A 23,053-nucleotide genomic window follows, 5' to 3' on the forward strand; every position below is an offset into this window, starting at 1 on the left:
GGTTGGGTCAAGCATATAAATATTACATGGGATATAAAAATTGTGACATGTAAGAAGGTTAAATGACACATAAGAGCGAATAAAGAACCCCATGTGGGGCTGCATGGATCAAATTAGGTGCACACAAAAGGGTGTACTCCCAGCAGGGCCAGTGTAAGTGCCTTTTACAAAACGCAGGTTCACCTAATCAAGAACTCTAGGCACATTACAAATAAATGAACAGGAATATATTCCCAGCAGAGCCAGTGTAAGTGCCTATACAAAAGATAAATTCACAGTCAGTGACAGAATAACACTTTAATAGATGACAATAGGCATGTTACTCACACACATCATCCGGTGAACAGGGATATGTTCCCAGCAAGGTCAGTGTAAATGCCATTGCAATAAACAGGTTCACAGTAAGTGATAGAGTAACACTTAAGTATATGAACATAGGCACACTGCCCAGGCATCTAGTCCAATGGACAGGGATATATTCCCAGCAGGGCCAGTGTACGTGCCTATATCATAAACAGGTTCACAGCAAATGACAGAGTAACACTTTAGTGCATGACAATAGGCACATTACACAAACACATGGTCCAGCGAACAGGGAAGTATTCCCAGCAAAACCAATGTAAGTGCCTTTCCAAGTTCACAGTAATGACAGGATAACACTTAGTACATAATCATAGGCACATTACCCAAACACATAGCCCGGTGGATATTCCACCAATTATAGCACTCACATGCAGTCACACAAGGGGAAAAAAGTCCCAATACGTATTTCGTGATGACTTCCTCAGGGGACCATGGACAAAAGGAGGGAAATGGTTGCATTTATACACTAGTGTATATTAGATCATTTGCAGCACCTGTCGCTGCTACAAAGCACTAAGGCACACTGAGCAGGCGTGGGCGGCTACTCCAGCATCACCTGGGCCAGGGAAAACCCCTTTGATGACGTCAATATTACCCAGGGGACACTTCAAGGAGAGCCACACACACTGCACATGTGCAGAGCCGCAAACAGGAAGTAAAGCTGCAAATGCCATGTCTACTCCTGGCAAAAGAAAGGGCAAATCGCATTGGGAATCATACAAAGTGCATAGCACTATAGAGGGATAAGAATACATATAATTACATCATAATTACATCCAGTACTGTATACATAGAGCGTAAGGACATTATTCATGCATATAACAACATATTAAACAGTAAGACGCAGTCCAGTGAACAATCTCATATAGACGATCAGGATATACTGTATTCCTTCCCAACTCATTCTCCAATGCAGGCAGACCACCAGGTTAGTGACACAGAGAAATATTGCACCAAGAGCACAAACGTAGACAACTGTAGAAAAAAGAGGACACAAAGAATCCAGTTAAAAAAATATTTATAAAAACCATTATGTACAAAGCAGATTCAATCACAGGGGATCCGCAACCAAACAAATATTGCCCGTAATGGGGTATATGTCAAACGCAGACGAGACCTACTGGATTATAAATAGGAACTAAAGGTCTGCCTCTCATTCAAACCTCGAGGGGCCACTGTGTCGAGGAGAAATATCCAACGACATTCAACCCGTGCCAACACCTTATGAATATTACCACCCCTCAATCCAAGGTGTACACGGTCAATCCCCCTCACCTTAAAGCTTGAGGGGTCAGACCCGTGATGCACCCTAAAATGGCGGGGGATGGTCTTCAGGGAATCAACATCCTCAGGTTTCGCTTTTTTAGCCGCGATGATGTCCCTAGTATGCTCCCTCGTCCGGACCCGCAATTCACGACTAGTGAGTCCGACATATATTAAGTCGCAAGCGCACGTAGCGTAATAAATTACGCCCGTGCTACTGCAAGAAATATATTGCCGGATCTCGAATGTTTTGGAGCCGTCCGAGGAGGCAAAGGATGTTGCCCTGATGATGTTACCGTGACGGCACGCAATGCATGAGCCACATGGAAATGATCCACAGATAGAACGTCCCATCATAAATGGTGGTTTCTTTTGTGCCACATAGTGGCTGTGGACCAACATATCACGTAGGCTCCGGCCCCGACGTGCCGTCATGAGGGGTCGGTCTGGAAGCATATCTTTCAGCACAGGTTCCGTTTGTAAGACAGACCAGTGCTTAGTTAATATGCCACGAATATGATCCCATTGACGGTTGAATGAGGAGATAAAACGCACCTTCGGTTCAGCAGGCTTCGTCTTATCAGGATTGAAACGTAAAAGAAGTCGGTCTCTCGGAGCTACTTTAGCCCGACTATAGGCCTTTTTAATGGATCTGGAGCTGTACCCTCTCTCCCTGAATCTATCACGCATCTCACTGGCCCTACCCTCAAATGTATCCGTCTCTGAGCAAATCCGTTTCAAACGGATAAATTGCCCAGTAGGGATAGCATTGATGGTCGAATGCGGATGGCCAGAAGATGCGTGTAACAAAGCATTCACAGAGGAGGGTTTCCGATAGATGTCAGTGGTCAGAAGACCCTGATCATTAATGGAAATGCCAATGTCCAAAAAATCGACCCTAGTCGGATCAGCCTGATAAGTGAGGTAGATGTTATAAGAATTGGAGTTCAAGTGGCGCACAAAGCCCTCAAGCTCCGGGGCGGTCCCCCCCCAGATGACAAAGATGTCATCGATGAAGCGGAGCCAGCACTGCACATGGGAGCTGGCCGGCACGCCGTCGCCGAAAACCTCCCTCTCCCAGTATCCCAGGAAGAGGTTTGCGTACGACGGCGCGCAAGCCGCCCCCATCGCAGTGCCGCGCCGCTGGAGGAAGAACCGCTCACCGAAGGTGAAGGCGTTGTGCGTCAGCACGAACTCCAATAATTCCAGAATCAGGTGTTGTAATGGTGGTGCCCAGTTGCTCATACCCAGGAAATACTCAACTGCCTGCAGGCCGTGCTCGTGACAGATATTCGTGTATAAGGTCTCGACATCCAGAGTCGCCAGCAAAATCCCACGCTCAACCGTCAAGCCATCAATCCTCCTAAGGACGTCCGAAGTGTCTCTGACATGGGAGGGCAGCGTCTCAACCAAAGGTTGGAGATAGAAATCGATAAATTTGCATACTGCATCGCATAGCCCTCCGATGCCAGAGACAATCGGACGTCCAGGGGGAACCCGAGGGTTTTTATGTATTTTAGGCAAGAGGTAGAACGTGGGTGTTACCGGCATATCTGGAAGGAGACCATCATACATCTTTTTAGTAATGGTACCTGAGGCAAGAGCATTCTCGAGTATGAGCATCAGCTGGGTGAGGAAAACACTAGTTGGATTAGAGGGCAGCATCTGGTAAAAGTCTGCATTTCTTAGTTGTTTATATACCTCCCGCTCGTACATGGCAGATGGCCAGACCACCACGTTACCCCCCTTGTCCGCCGGTTTAATGATTACTCCCTCCATTTTCCTTAATTCCTCAAGGGCCCGTCGATGTTTAACAGAAAGGTTGTTATTTTTTACTCTCTTGGAGAGAGATCTCAAGTCACCCATAACTAGGTCATGGAAGACTTGGACCTGAGGGCACAGCGAAAATGGGGGGAACGTGGTGGAGCGCGGGTACAAACGTGTAGGAAAAATATTATCCAACTCACCAGATGCCTGTCCCTCCAATTCTTCAAGTATCCGCACAGCCTCCTCCTCCCTCTCCATGGTACAGGGATTCAGACTGGATCCTCTAGCGTGTATTTTATGGAGAACCACCTTTCTGAGGAACAGATTCAGGTCCTTAGCGACTGTAAAAAGATCAAAACTACAATCAGGTACAAAGGTTAAACCTAATTTTAGGACCTCAATCTGGTCATCAGACAGTTGGACCTGAGACAAGTTAATCACCTCCAGTTGGTTGGAATTGCCCTTCTTTGGAATTGCTCCCAAGGTAGATTTTCCAGGGGCTGGGGGTGTTTTATCGGGTCTATTTTTACCCGAAAAACCTCTCGTTACAGGTCTAGATGAAGCCTGAGATGTAGAGCTTTCATCCTCCATTGAGGAGATGGAGGAGGCCGATACGGAGTTAGGGAGTCCGACAAAATGTCTCCTCCGGCGTGTTGTCCCCTTCCATCGATACACCTGCTGGTTTTTATAATCAGTAACGTCACGTTGATATTTTTTTGTTTTGGTAGAGACCAACTCCTTTTCCCATTTAACAAACTCCTTATTCAATGTCTCATGGAAATTCGATAACTCAGCGGGGGTGAGTTCCTTCGTGGTCCGGTCTTGTAACACAGAAATCTCCTCATCAATGGCACGGAGAGAGGCCTCATTGTTATTAATAAGAAGCCCCATAAAGGACCTGGAGCAAGCAGAAGCTGCTTCCTCCCAGTCCCTTTTAAACGTCTCATCCGTGACACTGAAAGAGGGAAAGACCTGTACCCTAAGCCCTCTAGGTATTAACCCCCGATCAACATAGCGCTGCATGAAGGCCTTGTTCCACCAGAGTCTCATTCTGCGGTTGAACAATGATTTGACTTGGTTGCAAAGCTCCCTATGATTTCTTGAATCCACAGAATTGTCCACTTCGCCCTCTGTGTCAAAAACCTTTTTCAATTGAGTTTGCCACGTGGATTCACGGGCCTATGATTATGTACTAAGTGTTATCCTGTCATTACTGTGAACTTGGAAAGGCACTTACATTGGTTTTGCTGGGAATACTTCCCTGTTCGCTGGACCATGTGTTTGTGTAATGTGCCTATTGTCATGCACTAAAGTGTTACTCTGTCATTTGCTGTGAACCTGTTTATGATATAGGCACGTACACTGGCCCTGCTGGGAATATATCCCTGTCCATTGGACTAGATGCCTGGGCAGTGTGCCTATGTTCATATACTTAAGTGTTACTCTATCACTTACTGTGAACCTGTTTATTGCAATGGCATTTACACTGACCTTGCTGGGAACATATCCCTGTTCACCGGATGATGTGTGTGAGTAACATGCCTATTGTCATCTATTAAAGTGTTATTCTGTCACTGACTGTGAATTTATCTTTTGTATAGGCACTTACACTGGCTCTGCTGGGAATATATTCCTGTTCATTTATTTGTAATGTGCCTAGAGTTCTTGATTAGGTGAACCTGCGTTTTGTAAAAGGCACTTACACTGGCCCTGCTGGGAGTACACCCTTTTGTGTGCACCTAATTTGATCCATGCAGCCCCACATGGGGTTCTTTATTCGCTCTTATGTGTCATTTAACCTTCTTACTTGTCACAATTTTTATATCCCATGTAATATTTATATGCTTGACCCAACCAATTAAAGTTTTTCTATGTGCAACTTACTTTGGTGTTGGTGGTTCTTGGGCCATGGGATATGATGTAATATAAGGCAAATTTAAAGACTTTTTTTCTGCTGTTTCAATACCCCCCAAAGGAACAATTTCGCTTCAAAATGGCCAAAAGTTGCAATAACCCCCAAAGGAACAATTTCGCTTCAAAATGGCCAAAAGTTGCAATACCCTCCCAAAGGAACAATTTCGCCTCAAAAAGGCCAAAAGTTGCAATACCCCCCCAAAGGAACAATTTCGCCTCAAAATGGCAAAAAATTGCAATACCCCCCCAAAGGAACAATTTCGCTTCAAAATGGCCAAAAGTTGCAATACCCCCCCAAAGGAACAATTTCGCCTCAAAATGGCAAAGAATTGCAATACCCCCCAAAGGAACAATTTCGCTTCAAAATGTCCAAAAGTTGCAATACCCCCCCAAAGGAACAATTTCACCTCAAAATGGCAAAAAATTGCAATACCCCCCCAAAGGAACAATTTCGCCTCAAAATGCCGAAAAGTTGCAATACCCCCCAAAGGAACAATTTCGCCTCAAAATGGCAAAAAATTGCAATAACCCCCCAAAGGAACAATTTCGCTTCAAAATGGCCAAAAGTTGCAATACCCCCCCAAAGGAACAATTTCGCCTCAAAATGCCGAAAAGTTGCAATACCCTCCGAAAGGAACAATTTCGCCTCAAAATGGCCAAAAATTGTAAAAACCCCCCAAAGGAACAATTTCGTCTCAAAATGGCAAAAAATTGCAATACCCCCCCCCCAAAGGAACAATTTCGCCTCAAAATGGCAAAAAATTGCAATACCCCCCAAAGGAACAATTTCGCTTCAAAATGCCGAAAAGTTGCAATACCCCCCGAAAGGAACAATTTCGCCTCAAAATGGAAAAAAAATTGCAATACCCCCCAAAGGAACAATTTCGCTTCAAAATGCCGAAAAGTTGCAATACCCCCCGAAAGGAACAATTTCGCCTCAAAATGGAAAAAAAATTGCAATACCCCCCGAAAGGAACAATTTCGCCTCAAAATGCCGAAAAGTTGCAATACTCCCCCAAAGGAACAATTTCGCCTCAAAATGGCAAAAAATTGCAATACCCCCCCAAAGGAACAATTTCGTCTCAAAATGCTGAAAAGTTGCAATACCCCCCCAAAGGAACAATTTCGCCTCAAAATGGTTAAAAATTGCAATACCCCCCCAAAGGAACAATTTCGCTTCAATATGGCCAAAAGTTGAAATACCCCCCCAAGGAACAATTTCGCCTCAAAATGGCAAAAAATTGCAATACCCCCCCAAAAGAACAATTTCGCTTCAAAATGGCCAGAAGTTGCAATACCCCCCCAAAGGAACAATTTCGCTTCAAAATGCCGAAAAGTTGCAATCCCCCCCCCAAAGGAACAATTTCGCCTCAAAATGGCCAAAAATTGCAATACCCCCCCCAAAGGAACAATTTCGCCTCAAAATGAAAAAAAATTGCAATACCCCCCAAAGGAACAATTTCGCTTCAAAATGGCCAAAAGTTGCAATACCCCCCCAAAGGAACAATTTCGCCTCAAAATGGCAAAAAATTGCAATACCCCCCCAAAGGAACAATTTCGCCTCAAAATGCTGAAAAGTTGCAATACCCCCCGAAAGGAACAATTTCGCTTCAAAATGGCCAAAAGTTGCAATACCCCCCCAAAGGAACAATTTCGCCTCAAAATGGCAAAAAATTGCAATACCCCCCCAAAGGAACAATTTCGCTTCAAAATGGCCAAAAGTTGCAATACCCCCCCAAAGGAACAATTTCGCCTCAAAATGCCGAAAAGTTGCAATACCCCCCGAAAGGAACAATTTCGCTTCAAAATGCCGAAAAGTTGCAATACCCCCCAAAGGAACAATTTCGCCTCAAAATGGCAAAAAATTGCAATAACCCCCCAAAGGAACAATTTCGCTTCAAAATGGCCAAAAGTTGCAATACCCCCCCAAAGGAACAATTTCGCCTCAAAATGCCGAAAAGTTGCAATACCCTCCGAAAGGAACAATTTCGCCTCAAAATGGCCAAAAATTGTAAAAACCCCCCAAAGGAACAATTTCGTCTCAAAATGGCAAAAAATTGCAATACCCCCCCCCCAAAGGAACAATTTCGCCTCAAAATGGCAAAAAATTGCAATACCCCCCCAAAGGAACAATTTCGCTTCAAAATGCTGAAAAGTTGCAATACCCTCTGAAAGGAACAACTTCGCCTCAAAATGGCCAAAAATTGTAAAAACCCCCCAAAGGAACAATTTCGCTTCAATATGGCCAAAAGTTGCAATACCCCCCCGAAGGAACAATTTCGCCTCAAAATGGCAAAAAAATGCAATACCCCCCAAAGGAAAATTAGCAACAACCAGGACAGTTAAAGCAGACTTATATAAGGTAAAAGACAACAACTTCAGGGACATATTGAAACAGCAGAAAAAAAGTCTTTAAATTTGCCTTATATTACATCATATCCCATGGCCCAAGAACCACCAACACCAAAGTAAGTTGCACATAGAAAAACTTTAATTGGTTGGGTCAAGCATATAAATATTACATGGGATATAAAAATTGTGACATGTAAGAAGGTTAAATGACACATAAGAGCGAATAAAGAACCCCATGTGGGGCTGCATGGATCAAATTAGGTGCACACAAAAGGGTGTACTCCCAGCAGGGCCAGTGTAAGTGCCTTTTACAAAACGCAGGTTCACCTAATCAAGAACTCTAGGCACATTACAAATAAATGAACAGGAATATATTCCCAGCAGAGCCAGTGTAAGTGCCTATACAAAAGATAAATTCACAGTCAGTGACAGAATAACACTTTAATAGATGACAATAGGCATGTTACTCACACACATCATCCGGTGAACAGGGATATGTTCCCAGCAAGGTCAGTGTAAATGCCATTGCAATAAACAGGTTCACAGTAAGTGATAGAGTAACACTTAAGTATATGAACATAGGCACACTGCCCAGGCATCTAGTCCAATGGACAGGGATATATTCCCAGCAGGGCCAGTGTACGTGCCTATATCATAAACAGGTTCACAGCAAATGACAGAGTAACACTTTAGTGCATGACAATAGGCACATTACACAAACACATGGTCCAGCGAACAGGGAAGTATTCCCAGCAAAACCAATGTAAGTGCCTTTCCAAGTTCACAGTAATGACAGGATAACACTTAGTACATAATCATAGGCACATTACCCAAACACATAGCCCGGTGGATATTCCACCAATTATAGCACTCACATGCAGTCACACAAGGGGAAAAAAGTCCCAATACGTATTTCGTGATGACTTCCTCAGGGGACCATGGACAAAAGGAGGGAAATGGTTGCATTTATACACTAGTGTATATTAGATCATTTGCAGCACCTGTCGCTGCTACAAAGCACTAAGGCACACTGAGCAGGCGTGGGCGGCTACTCCAGCATCACCTGGGCCAGGGAAAACCCCTTTGATGACGTCAATATTACCCAGGGGACACTTCAAGGAGAGCCACACACACTGCACATGTGCAGAGCCGCAAACAGGAAGTAAAGCTGCAAATGCCATGTCTACTCCTGGCAAAAGAAAGGGCAAATCGCATTGGGAATCATACAAAGTGCATAGCACTATAGAGGGATAAGAATACATATAATTACATCATAATTACATCCAGTACTGTATACATAGAGCGTAAGGACATTATTCATGCATATAACAACATATTAAACAGTAAGACGCAGTCCAGTGAACAATCTCATATAGACGATCAGGATATACTGTATTCCTTCCCAACTCATTCTCCAATGCAGGCAGACCACCAGGTTAGTGACACAGAGAAATATTGCACCAAGAGCACAAACGTAGACAACTGTAGAAAAAAGAGGACACAAAGAATCCAGTTAAAAAAATATTTATAAAAACCATTATGTACAAAGCAGATTCAATCACAGGGGATCCGCAACCAAACAAATATTGCCCGTAATGGGGTATATGTCAAACGCAGACGAGACCTACTGGATTATAAATAGGAACTAAAGGTCTGCCTCTCATTCAAACCTCGAGGGGCCACTGTGTCGAGGAGAAATATCCAACGACATTCAACCCGTGCCAACACCTTATGAATATTACCACCCCTCAATCCAAGGTGTACACGGTCAATCCCCCTCACCTTAAAGCTTGAGGGGTCAGACCCGTGATGCACCCTAAAATGGCGGGGGATGGTCTTCAGGGAATCAACATCCTCAGGTTTCGCTTTTTTAGCCGCGATGATGTCCCTAGTATGCTCCCTCGTCCGGACCCGCAATTCACGACTAGTGAGTCCGACATATATTAAGTCGCAAGCGCACGTAGCGTAATAAATTACGCCCGTGCTACTGCAAGAAATATATTGCCGGATCTCGAATGTTTTGGAGCCGTCCGAGGAGGCAAAGGATGTTGCCCTGATGATGTTACCGTGACGGCACGCAATGCATGAGCCACATGGAAATGATCCACAGATAGAACGTCCCATCATAAATGGTGGTTTCTTTTGTGCCACATAGTGGCTGTGGACCAACATATCACGTAGGCTCCGGCCCCGACGTGCCGTCATGAGGGGTCGGTCTGGAAGCATATCTTTCAGCACAGGTTCCGTTTGTAAGACAGACCAGTGCTTAGTTAATATGCCACGAATATGATCCCATTGACGGTTGAATGAGGAGATAAAACGCACCTTCGGTTCAGCAGGCTTCGTCTTATCAGGATTGAAACGTAAAAGAAGTCGGTCTCTCGGAGCTACTTTAGCCCGACTATAGGCCTTTTTAATGGATCTGGAGCTGTACCCTCTCTCCCTGAATCTATCACGCATCTCACTGGCCCTACCCTCAAATGTATCCGTCTCTGAGCAAATCCGTTTCAAACGGATAAATTGCCCAGTAGGGATAGCATTGATGGTCGAATGCGGATGGCCAGAAGATGCGTGTAACAAAGCATTCACAGAGGAGGGTTTCCGATAGATGTCAGTGGTCAGAAGACCCTGATCATTAATGGAAATGCCAATGTCCAAAAAATCGACCCTAGTCGGATCAGCCTGATAAGTGAGGTAGATGTTATAAGAATTGGAGTTCAAGTGGCGCACAAAGCCCTCAAGCTCCGGGGCGGTCCCCCCCCAGATGACAAAGATGTCATCGATGAAGCGGAGCCAGCACTGCACATGGGAGCTGGCCGGCACGCCGTCGCCGAAAACCTCCCTCTCCCAGTATCCCAGGAAGAGGTTTGCGTACGACGGCGCGCAAGCCGCCCCCATCGCAGTGCCGCGCCGCTGGAGGAAGAACCGCTCACCGAAGGTGAAGGCGTTGTGCGTCAGCACGAACTCCAATAATTCCAGAATCAGGTGTTGTAATGGTGGTGCCCAGTTGCTCATACCCAGGAAATACTCAACTGCCTGCAGGCCGTGCTCGTGACAGATATTCGTGTATAAGGTCTCGACATCCAGAGTCGCCAGCAAAATCCCACGCTCAACCGTCAAGCCATCAATCCTCCTAAGGACGTCCGAAGTGTCTCTGACATGGGAGGGCAGCGTCTCAACCAAAGGTTGGAGATAGAAATCGATAAATTTGCATACTGCATCGCATAGCCCTCCGATGCCAGAGACAATCGGACGTCCAGGGGGAACCCGAGGGTTTTTATGTATTTTAGGCAAGAGGTAGAACGTGGGTGTTACCGGCATATCTGGAAGGAGACCATCATACATCTTTTTAGTAATGGTACCTGAGGCAAGAGCATTCTCGAGTATGAGCATCAGCTGGGTGAGGAAAACACTAGTTGGATTAGAGGGCAGCATCTGGTAAAAGTCTGCATTTCTTAGTTGTTTATATACCTCCCGCTCGTACATGGCAGATGGCCAGACCACCACGTTACCCCCCTTGTCCGCCGGTTTAATGATTACTCCCTCCATTTTCCTTAATTCCTCAAGGGCCCGTCGATGTTTAACAGAAAGGTTGTTATTTTTTACTCTCTTGGAGAGAGATCTCAAGTCACCCATAACTAGGTCATGGAAGACTTGGACCTGAGGGCACAGCGAAAATGGGGGGAACGTGGTGGAGCGCGGGTACAAACGTGTAGGAAAAATATTATCCAACTCACCAGATGCCTGTCCCTCCAATTCTTCAAGTATCCGCACAGCCTCCTCCTCCCTCTCCATGGTACAGGGATTCAGACTGGATCCTCTAGCGTGTATTTTATGGAGAACCACCTTTCTGAGGAACAGATTCAGGTCCTTAGCGACTGTAAAAAGATCAAAACTACAATCAGGTACAAAGGTTAAACCTAATTTTAGGACCTCAATCTGGTCATCAGACAGTTGGACCTGAGACAAGTTAATCACCTCCAGTTGGTTGGAATTGCCCTTCTTTGGAATTGCTCCCAAGGTAGATTTTCCAGGGGCTGGGGGTGTTTTATCGGGTCTATTTTTACCCGAAAAACCTCTCGTTACAGGTCTAGATGAAGCCTGAGATGTAGAGCTTTCATCCTCCATTGAGGAGATGGAGGAGGCCGATACGGAGTTAGGGAGTCCGACAAAATGTCTCCTCCGGCGTGTTGTCCCCTTCCATCGATACACCTGCTGGTTTTTATAATCAGTAACGTCACGTTGATATTTTTTTGTTTTGGTAGAGACCAACTCCTTTTCCCATTTAACAAACTCCTTATTCAATGTCTCATGGAAATTCGATAACTCAGCGGGGGTGAGTTCCTTCGTGGTCCGGTCTTGTAACACAGAAATCTCCTCATCAATGGCACGGAGAGAGGCCTCATTGTTATTAATAAGAAGCCCCATAAAGGACCTGGAGCAAGCAGAAGCTGCTTCCTCCCAGTCCCTTTTAAACGTCTCATCCGTGACACTGAAAGAGGGAAAGACCTGTACCCTAAGCCCTCTAGGTATTAACCCCCGATCAACATAGCGCTGCATGAAGGCCTTGTTCCACCAGAGTCTCATTCTGCGGTTGAACAATGATTTGACTTGGTTGCAAAGCTCCCTATGATTTCTTGAATCCACAGAATTGTCCACTTCGCCCTCTGTGTCAAAAACCTTTTTCAATTGAGTTTGCCACGTGGATTCACGGGCCTATGATTATGTACTAAGTGTTATCCTGTCATTACTGTGAACTTGGAAAGGCACTTACATTGGTTTTGCTGGGAATACTTCCCTGTTCGCTGGACCATGTGTTTGTGTAATGTGCCTATTGTCATGCACTAAAGTGTTACTCTGTCATTTGCTGTGAACCTGTTTATGATATAGGCACGTACACTGGCCCTGCTGGGAATATATCCCTGTCCATTGGACTAGATGCCTGGGCAGTGTGCCTATGTTCATATACTTAAGTGTTACTCTATCACTTACTGTGAACCTGTTTATTGCAATGGCATTTACACTGACCTTGCTGGGAACATATCCCTGTTCACCGGATGATGTGTGTGAGTAACATGCCTATTGTCATCTATTAAAGTGTTATTCTGTCACTGACTGTGAATTTATCTTTTGTATAGGCACTTACACTGGCTCTGCTGGGAATATATTCCTGTTCATTTATTTGTAATGTGCCTAGAGTTCTTGATTAGGTGAACCTGCGTTTTGTAAAAGGCACTTACACTGGCCCTGCTGGGAGTACACCCTTTTGTGTGCACCTAATTTGATCCATGCAGCCCCACATGGGGTTCTTTATTCGCTCTTATGTGTCATTTAACCTTCTTACTTGTCACAATTTTTATATCCCATGTAATATTTATATGCTTGACCCAACCAATTAAAGTTTTTCTATGTGCAACTTACTTTGGTGTTGGTGGTTCTTGGGCCATGGGATATGATGTAATATAAGGCAAATTTAAAGACTTTTTTTCTGCTGTTTCAATACCCCCCAAAGGAACAATTTCGCTTCAAAATGGCCAAAAGTTGCAATAACCCCCAAAGGAACAATTTCGCTTCAAAATGGCCAAAAGTTGCAATACCCTCCCAAAGGAACAATTTCGCCTCAAAAAGGCCAAAAGTTGCAATACCCCCCCAAAGGAACAATTTCGCCTCAAAATGGCAAAAAATTGCAATACCCCCCCAAAGGAACAATTTCGCTTCAAAATGGCCAAAAGTTGCAATACCCCCCCAAAGGAACAATTTCGCCTCAAAATGGCAAAGAATTGCAATACCCCCCAAAGGAACAATTTCGCTTCAAAATGTCCAAAAGTTGCAATACCCCCCCAAAGGAACAATTTCACCTCAAAATGGCAAAAAATTGCAATACCCCCCCAAAGGAACAATTTCGCCTCAAAATGCCGAAAAGTTGCAATACCCCCCAAAGGAACAATTTCGCCTCAAAATGGCAAAAAATTGCAATACCCCCCCAAAGGAACAATTTCGCTTCAAAATGGCCAAAATTTGCAATACCCCCCCCAAAGGAACAATTTCGCCTCAAAATGAAAAAAAAATTGCAATCCCCCCCAAAGGAACAATTTCGCTACAAAATGGCCAAAAGTTGCAATACCCCCCCAAAGGAACAATTTCGCTTCAAAATGGCCAAAAGTTGCAATACCCCCCCAAAGGAACAATTTCGCCTCAAAAAGGCCAAAAACTGCAATACCCCCCCAAAGGAACAATTTCGCCTCAAAATGGCAAAAAATTTCAATACCCCCCCAAAGGAACAATTTCGCTTCAAAATGGCCAAAAGTTGCAATACCCCCCCAAAGGAACAATTTCGCCTCAAAATGGCAAAAAAATGCAATACCCCCCAAAGGAGCAATTTCGCTTCAAAATGGCCAAAAGTTGCAATACCCCCCCAAAGGAACAATTTCACCTCAAAATGGCAAAAAATTGCAATACCCCCTCAAAGGAACAATTTCGCCTCAAAATGGAAAAAAAATTGCAATACCCCCCCAAAGGAACAATTTCGCCTCAAAATGCTGAAAAGTTGCAATACCCCCCGAAAGGAACAATTTCGCTTCAAAATGGCCAAAAGTTGCAATACCCCCCCAAAGGAACAATTTCGCCTCAAAATGGTTAAAAATTGCAATACCCCCTTAAAGGAACAATTTCGCTTCAATATGGCCAAAAGTTGCAATACCCCCCCAAAGGAACAATTTCGCCTCAAAATGGCAAAAAATTGCAATACCCCCCGAAAGGAACAATTTCGCTTCAAAATGGCCAAAAGTTGCAATACCCCCCCAAAGAAACAATTTCGCCTCAAAATGGCAAAAAATTGCAATACCCCCCCAAAGGAACAATTTCGCCTCAAAATGCCGAAAAGTTGCAATACTCCCCGAAAGGAACAATTTCGCTTCAAAATGGCCAAAAGTTGCAATACCCCCCAAAGGAACAATTTCGCCTCAAAACGGCAAAAAATTGCAATACCCCCCCCAAAGGAACAATTTCGCTTCAAAATGGCCAAAAGTTGCAATACCCCCCCAAAGGAACAATTTCGCCTCAAAATGGCAAAAAATTGCAATACCCCCCCAAAGGAACAATTTCGCCTCAAAATGCCGAAAAGTTGCAATACCCCCCCAAAGGAACAATTTCGCTTCAAAATGGCCAAAAGTTGCAATACCCCCAAAGGAACAATTTCGCCTCAAAATGCCGAAAAGTTGCAATACCCCCCGAAAGGAACAATTTCGCTTCAAAATGGCCAAAAAGTTGCAATACCCCCCAAAGGAACAATTTCGCTTCAAAATGGCAAAAAATTGCAATACCCCCCCAAAGGAACAATTTCGCCTCAAAATGCCGAAAAGTTGCAATACCCCCCGAAAGGAACAATTTCGCTTCAAAATGGCCAAAAGTTGCAATACCCCCCCCAAAGGAACAATTTCGCCTCAAAATGGCAAAAAATTGCAATACCCCCCAAAGGAACAATTTCGCTTCAAAATGGCCAAAAGTTGCAATACCCCCCCAAAGGAACAATTTCGCCTCAAAATGCCGAAAAGTTGCAATACCCTCCGAAAGGAACAATTTCGCCTCAAAATTAGAGATGAGCGAACCGGTCCCGGTTCGGCTCGAGGCCGGTTCGCCGAACGGGGGTCCCGTTCGAGTTCGGTTCGTCGAACGTTCGACGAACCGAACTCGAACGTATAGGCTATAATGGGAGGCAATCACAAACACATAAAAATGCATTATACATGTACACAAACAGTTAATAAACATTGCCATAACACTTACCGGTCCTCGCGATCCCTTCTGCACTCTGTCTCCTGCCGCTATTCCATCCGATGATCGCTGAATCCTCCCGGTGACCTGCACTGCCAGCAGAGAAGCAGGACCTATCGTGACGTCAAAATAGCCATGTGACCAGTCACGTGGCTATTATCTCATTGGCTACAGACTGGTCACATGACTATGACACGTCATGTAGGACCTGCGAGTGCATCTCTCCGGTACACGGTGCACATATGTGTATCGCCGTGTACCGGCGACATGCTCTAGCACACGGTCGACTCCCCGTTCCGTTAGGGACCGGCTGACACAGCCGGTCATTAACGGAGATCACCGTTGCCATAGCAACGCAGTTAGCGGTGACGTCACCGCTAACCGCGGCTCCGGGAGCACCGTTGCTATGGTAACGCGTCTTTCAGCGTTACCGCTAGCAGCCAGCAGTGATCACTCACGGAGTGAAGGCTGCACGCTGCTTCCCGATTGTAGTGAGCATTGTAGTTAGGATGGAGGTTCCCCAGCCCCAAGTGATGCCCCTCACTACAATCGTCACTACTACTACACTAGAAAGAAAGAAGACAGAAGAGCAGGATCGTGGAGGGCTGACAGGGGTAATAAAGATGGAGTCTCTAATGTGTCTGTGTATTTATTTCTATTAAAGTATTTTTTCTCTGTGTGGTGTCTTTTTTTAACCCTTTATTGGAGATTCTTAATGGCCGGGTCAAACGTGCCTGACATTAAGAATCTCTGGCTTAATACTGGCTGGTAAAACAAAGCCAGTATTAACTCATGATTACCCAACAAGCCATCCGGCTCCAGGGCTGTTGGAAGAGTTGGATACAGCGCCAGATGATGGCGCTTCTATGAGAGCGCCATTTTCTGGGACGGCTGCGGACTGAAATCCGCAGCAGAGGCGCCCACAAACCTCGGGCTAACCTGTGCTGCGGATTCCAATCCCCAGCTGCCTAGTTGTACCCGGCTGGACACAAAAATAGGGCGAAGCCCACGTCATTTGTTTTTTAATTATTTCATGAAATAAGTGAAATAATTAAAAAAAACGGGCTTCCCTATATTTTTGGTTCCCAGCCGGGTACAAATAGGCAACTGGGGGTTGGAGGCAGCCCGTGGCTGCCAGCTGTACCTGGCTAGCATACAAAAATATGGCGAAGCCCACGTCATTTTTTTGGTGGGCAAAAAACTTCTGCATACAGTCCTGGATGGAGTATGCTGAGCCTTGTAGTTCTGCAGCTGCTGTCTGCTCTTCTCCATACAGACAGACAGCAGCTGCAGAACTACAAGGCTCAGCATACTCCATCCAGGACTGTATGCAGAAGTTTTTTGCCCCCTGAAAAAATTATGTGGCTTCGCCATATTTTTGTATGCTAGCCAGGTACAGCAGGCAGGTACGGCTGCCCCCAACCCCCAGTTGCCTATTTGTACCCGGCTGGGAACCAAAAATAAAGGGAAGCCCTTTTGTTTATTATTTCATGAATTTCATGAAATAATTAGAAAACAAATGACGTAGGCTTTGCCCCATTTTTGTGTCCAGCCAGGTACAACTAGGCAGCTGGGATTGGAATCCGCACCACCGGTTGGCCTGAGCTTTCTGGGCCCCACTGCTGCGAATTGCAGTCTGCAGCCACCTCAGAAAATGGCATTTTCATAGAAGCGCCATCTTCTGGCGCTGTATCCAACTCTTCCAGCACCTGCCTGCTATACCTGGCTAGCATACAAAAATATGGCGAAGCTCACGTCCTTTTTTTGTAGCTTTTTGGCAAAAAAAAAAAAAAAATGCTTCCCTGGATTTTCCATTGCCAGTGAAGGTAACACCAAGCAGTGGGGGTTAGCAGCCAGTAGCTGCTTGGATTACCCTTAGCTAGCAATACAAAAAATGCAGTGGGAGCTAACATATATTTTTTTTAATTATTTATTTAAATAACTAAAAATAAAATGGGCTTCCCTGTATTTTGATTGCTGGACATCACAGTGCTGTAAAAATAAATCTTTAAAAAAATGACGTAGCGCTCCGCGGTATTTTTGATTCTCAGCGCAGATAAAGCAGACAGCTATGGGTTGCCACCCCCATCTGCCTGCCGTTACCTTGGTTGGCAATCAAAATACAGGGAAGCCCATTAATTTTTTCTATTTAAAAAATAGTTAAAAAAAAAAAATTACGTTGGGTCCCCCCATTTTTGATAGCCAGCTAGGGTAAAGCAGACGGCTGTAGCCTGAAAACCACAGCTGGCAGCTTTACCGTGGTTGGGGATCCAATGTGGAGGTCCCCTCAGGCTCTTTTTTATAATTATTTTATAAATATTAATAATTACACAATAAAAGTAGGGGACCCCCCAAATTGGATCACCAGCCAAGGTAAAGCGGACAGCTGTGGTCTGGTATTCTCAGGGTGGGAAGGTCCATAGTTATTGGGCCTTCACAGCCTAAAAATAGCAGGCCGCAGGCACCCCAGACGTGGCGCATCCACTAGATGCGCCAATCCTGGCGCTTCACCCCAGCTCATCCCGTGCCCTGGTGCAGTGGCAAACGGGGTAATAAATCGGGTTGATACTAGCTGTAAAGTCACCTGAGATCAAGCCCAGCAGTTTGGGATGTCATGGCGTCTATTAGATACCCAACATCATAAACTGTCAGTACTAACAAAAACAAAAAATCGACAAAAGAAATTTATTTGAAAAAACAGTCCCCAAAACATTTCCTCTTTCACCAATTTATTGTAAGAAAAAAAATAAAGGGGTCCCACGACGACTCTGGACCGTCTAGAATATGGGGGGGAGACACTCAGGGAACATATCCCCCATTTTCTAGGAGTGCGGACCCTTCATGTGAGGAGTGTGGGTGCAATGAATCTGCACTCACTCTCCCCGGGTCCACAGCAGCAGAGTCCATGTCGTAATGGTTGCTACCAAAGCTGCAATGCCCTTCTCATGAGGTAAGGGCATGCCTAATCAGGAGAACTACTGTAGAGGAAGCTCTGCTCACTGGTATATAGGTGCTCAGAGGTAATAATAGATAAAATTAGTGAGTAACCTCGGCACTCTATATCTCCCAGACTAAGTCAGTAAGTCACAACGGATAGTAATGCAAAATCACTCTTTATTGGTCCGTATTAAGAAAATTTTTTTTTCATAAGCATATATGTTTTTGTCCAAAACAAGTTACAAATGACGTTTCGGCCTGAGCCTTCGTCAGATTGGACTTATCTGCATGTAATCATGAAAAATGACAATAATCAGTATCACATAAGAGTGAGAGAACAATAACATAAACTCGAACAATGTAGAGGTACAATTGGGATGCAGCAAAAAATTGCAACACAGCAAGAAATGAAACACATGATACAAATGTCATAATACAGTACAAGGACAATATAGTAATGACAAATATGGGGTCAGAGTAGACTTAGACAGCTCTGGTACGAAAGATATGTCAATCATAAAGTAACATGTGCAGTAGGTGTAGAGCTACACTATGCATGGCAGAGCTAATGGGTAGACCGACCATAGAAAAAGTAGAGAAAAAGTGGAGAAAAAGTGGAGAATAAGTGGAACATAAGAGGAGAAAAAGTGGAGAAAAAGTGGAGAAAAAAGTGGAGAAAAAAGTGGAGAAAAAGTGGAGAAAAAGTGGAGATTAGGAGGAGAAAAAGTGGAGAAAAAAGTGGAGAAAAAGTGGAGAAAAAGTGGAGCATAAGTGGAGAAAAAGTGGAGAAAAAGTGGAGCATAAGAGGAGAAAAAGTGGAGAAAAAAGTGGAGAAAAAGTGGAGAAAAAGTGGAGAAAAAGTGGAGCATAAGAGGAGAAAAAGTGGAGAAAAAGTGGAGAAAAAGTGGAGCATAAGAGGAGAAAAAGTGGAGAAAAAGTGGAGAAAAAGTGGAGCATAAGAGGAGAAAAAGTGGAGATTAAGAGGAGAAAAAGTGGAGAAAAAGTGGAGCATAAGAGGAGAAAAAGTGGAGAAAAAGTGGAGAAAAAGTGGAGAAAAAGTGGAGAAAAAGTGGAGCATAAGAGGAGAAAAAGTGGAGATTAAGAGGAGAAAAAGTGGAGAAAAAGTGGAGAAAAAGTGGAGAAAAAGTGGAGAAAAAAGTGGAGAAAAAGTGGAGAAAGTGGAGAAAAAAATGGAGAAAAAGGGGAGAAAAAGTGGAGAAAAAGTGGAGAATAAGAGGAGAAAAAGTGGAGAAAAAGTGGAGAAAAAGTGGAGAATAAGAGGAGAAAAAGTGGAGAATAAGTGGAGAAAAAAATGGAGAAAAAGTGGAGAAAAAGTGGAGAAAAAGTGGAGCATAAGAGGAGAAAAAGTGGAGAAAAAGTGGAGCATAAGAGGAGAAAAAGTGGAGAAAAAGTGGAGAAAAAAGTGGAGAAAAAGTGGAGAAAAAGTGGAGAAAAAGTGGAGAAAAAGTGGAGAAAAAGTGGAGATTAAGAGGAGAAAAAGTGGAGCATAAGAGGAGAAAAAGTGGAGAAAGTGGAGAAAAAAATGGAGAAAAAGTGGAGAAAAAGTGGAGAAAAAGTGGAGAAAAAGTGGAGAATAAGAGGAGAAAAAGTGGAGAAAAAGTGGAGAAAAAGTGGAGCATAAGAGGAGAAAAAGTGGAGAAAAAAGTGGAGAAAAAGTGGAGAAAAAGTGGAGCATAAGAGGAGAAAAAGTGGAGAAAAAGTGGAGAAAAAGTGGAGAAAAAGTGGAGAAAAAGTGGAGAAAAAGTGGAGCATAAGAGGAGAAAAAGTGGAGAAAAAGTGGAGAAAAAGTGGAGAAAAAGTGGAGCATAAGAGGAGAAAAAGTGGAGAAAAAAGTGGAGAAAACGTGGAGAAAAAGTAGAGAAAAAGTGGAGAAAAAGTGGAGCATAAGAGGAGAAAAAGTGGAGATTAAGAGGAGAAAAAGTGGAGAAAAAGTGGAGAAAAAGTGGAGAAAAAGTGGAGCATAAGAGGAGAAAAAGTGGAGAAAAAAGTGGAGAAAAAGTGGAGAAAAAGTGGAGAAAAAGTGGAGATTAAGAGGAGAAAAAGTGGAGCATAAGAGGAGAAAAAGTGGAGAAAAAAGTGGAGAAAAAGTGGAGAAAGTGGAGAAAAAAATGGAGAAAAAGTGGAGAAAAAGTGGAGAAAAAGTGGAGAATAAGAGGAGAAAAAGTGGAGAAAAAGTGGAGAAAAAGTGGAGCATAAGAGAAAAAGTGGAGATTAAGAGGAGAAAAAGTGGAGAAAAAGTGGAGCATAAGAGGAGAAAAAGTGGAGAAAAAGTGGAGAAAAAGTGGAGAAAAAGTGGAGAAAAAGTGGAGCATAAGAGGAGAAAAAGTGGAGATTAAGAGGAGAAAAAGTGGAGAAAAAGTGGAGAAAAAGTGGAGAAAAAGTGGAGAAAAAGTGGAGAAAAAGTGGAGATTAAGAGGAGAAAAAGTGGAGCATAAGAGGAGAAAAAGTGGAGAAAAAAGTGGAGAAAAAGTGGAGAAAGTGGAGAAAAAAATGGAGAAAAAGTGGAGAAAAAGTGGAGAAAAAGTGGAGAAAAAGTGGAGAAAAAGTGGAGATTAAGAGGAGAAAAAGTGGAGCATAAGAGGAGAAAAAGTGGAGAAAAAGTGGAGAAAAAAATGGAGAAAAAGTGGAGAAAAAGTGGAGAAAAAGTGGAGCATAAGAGGAGAAAAAGTGGAGAAAAAGTGGAGAAAAAGTGGAGAAAAAGTGGAGAAAAAAGTGGAGAAAAAGTGGAGCATAAGAGGAGAAAAAGTGGAGAAAAAGTGGAGAAAAAGTGGAGCATAAGAGGAGAAAAAGTGGAGAAAAAGTGGAGAAAAAGTGGAGAAAAAGTGGAGCATAAGAGGAGAAAAAGTGGAGAAAAAAGTGGAGAAAAAGTGGAGAAAAAGTGGAGAAAAAGTGGAGATTAAGAGGAGAAAAAGTGGAGCATAAGAGGAGAAAAAGTGGAGAAAAAAGTGGAGAAAAAGTGGAGAAAGTGGAGAAAAAAATGGAGAAAAAGTGGAGAAAAAGTGGAGAAAAAGTGGAGAATAAGAGGAGAAAAAGTGGAGAAAAAGTGGAGAAAAAGTGGAGCATAAGAGGAGAAAAAGTGGAGAAAAAAGTGGAGAAAAAGTGGAGAAAAAGTGGAGCATAAGAGGAGAAAAAGTGGAGAAAAAGTGGAGAAAAAGTGGAGAAAAAGTGGAGAAAAAGTGGAGAAAAAGTGGAGAAAAAGTGGAGCATAAGAGGAGAAAAAGTGGAGCATAAGAGGAGAAAAAGTGGAGAAAAAAGTGGAGAAAAAGTGGAGAAAAAGTGGAGCATAAGAGGAGAAAAAGTGGAGAAAAAGTGGAGAAAAAGTGGAGAAAAAGTGGAGAAAAAGTGGAGAAAAAGTGGAGCATAAGAGGAGAAAAAGTGGAGAAAAAGTGGAGAAAAAGTGGAGAAAAAGTGGAGCATAAGAGGAGAAAAAGTGGAGAAAAAAGTGGAGAAAAAGTGGAGAAAAAGTGGAGAAAAAGTGGAGAAAAAGTGGAGATTAAGAGGAGAAAAAGTGGAGAAAAAGTGGAGCATAAGAGGAAAAAAAGTGGAGAAAAAGTGGAGCATAAGAGGAGAAAAAGTGGAGAAAAAGTGGAGAAAAAAGTGGAGAAAAAGTGGAGAAAAAGTGGAGAAAAAGTGGAGAAAAAGTGGAGAAAAAGTGGAGAAAAAGTGGAGATTAAGAGGAGAAAAAGTGGAGAAAAAGTGGAGAAAAAGTGGAGCATAAGAGGAGAAAAAGTGGAGAAAAAAGTGGAGAAAACGTGGAGAAAACGTGGAGAAAAAGTGGAGAAAAAGTGGAGAAAAAGTGGAGAAAAAGTGGAGCATAAGAGGAGAAAAAGTGGAGAAAAAAGTGGAGAAAACGTGGAGAAAAAGTAGAGAAAAAGTGGAGAAAAAGTGGAGCATAAGAGGAGAAAAAGTGGAGATTAAGAGGAGAAAAAGTGGAGAAAAAGTGGAGAAAAAGTGGAGAAAAAGTGGAGAAAAAGTGGAGAAAAAGTGGAGCATAAGAGGAGAAAAAGTGGAGAAAAAAGTGGAGAAAAAGTGGAGAAAAAGTGGAGAAAAAGTGGAGATTAAGAGGAGAAAAAGTGGAGCATAAGAGGAGAAAAAGTGGAGAAAAAAGTGGAGAAAAAGTGGAGAAAGTGGAGAAAAAAATGGAGAAAAAGTGGAGAAAAAGTGGAGAAAAAGTGGAGAATAAGAGGAGAAAAAGTGGAGAAAAAGTGGAGAAAAAGTGGAGCATAAGAGGAGAAAAAGTGGAGATTAAGAGGAGAAAAAGTGGAGAAAAAGTGGAGAAAAAGTGGAGAAAAAGTGGAGAAAAAGTGGAGAAAAAGTGGAGAAAAAGTGGAGAAAAAGTGGAGAAAAAGTGGAGATTAAGAGGAGAAAAAGTGGAGCATAAGAGGAGAAAAAGTGGAGAAAAAAGTGGAGAAAAAGTGGAGAAAGTGGAGAAAAAAATGGAGAAAAAGTGGAGAAAAAGTGGAGAATAAGAGGAGAAAAAGTGGAGAAAAAGTGGAGAAAAAGTGGAGAATAAGAGGAGAAAAAGTGGAGAATAAGTGGAGAAAAAAAATGGAGAAAAAGTGGAGAAAAAGTGGAGAAAAAGTGGAGCATAAGAGGAGAAAAAGTGGAGAAAAAGTGGAGAAAAAGTGGAGAAAAAGTGGAGAAAAAGTGGAGAAAAAGTGGA

At 43.4% G+C, this 23,053-nt stretch overlaps 2 protein-coding genes across 2 annotated transcripts; both read right to left on the bottom strand.

Annotated features, from left to right (window-relative positions):
• Positions 1-590: 590 nt before the first annotated feature.
• Positions 591-4,487, bottom strand: LOC142260408 (uncharacterized). The gene is made up of 2 exons (XM_075331905.1): positions 3,594-4,487; positions 591-1,338 (listed from the first exon to the last, which is right to left on the bottom strand). Exons 1-2 carry the CDS (start codon positions 4,441-4,443, stop codon positions 1,193-1,195), a joined length of 996 nt encoding a protein of 331 aa, XP_075188020.1. The 5' UTR covers positions 4,444-4,487; the 3' UTR covers positions 591-1,192.
• A 3,906-nt stretch (positions 4,488-8,393) lies between these two features.
• On the bottom strand, positions 8,394-12,290 carry LOC142260407 (uncharacterized). Its single transcript, XM_075331904.1, has 2 exons — positions 11,397-12,290; positions 8,394-9,141 (listed from the first exon to the last, which is right to left on the bottom strand). The coding sequence occupies exons 1-2, from the start codon at positions 12,244-12,246 to the stop codon at positions 8,996-8,998; spliced, it is 996 nt and encodes a 331-aa protein (XP_075188019.1). The 5' UTR covers positions 12,247-12,290; the 3' UTR covers positions 8,394-8,995.
• Between the last annotated feature and the right edge of the window lie 10,763 nt (positions 12,291-23,053).

Source organism: Anomaloglossus baeobatrachus, unplaced genomic scaffold (genome assembly GCF_048569485.1).
Source record: "Anomaloglossus baeobatrachus isolate aAnoBae1 unplaced genomic scaffold, aAnoBae1.hap1 Scaffold_102, whole genome shotgun sequence".
Lineage (NCBI taxonomy): Eukaryota > Metazoa > Chordata > Amphibia > Anura > Aromobatidae > Anomaloglossus > Anomaloglossus baeobatrachus.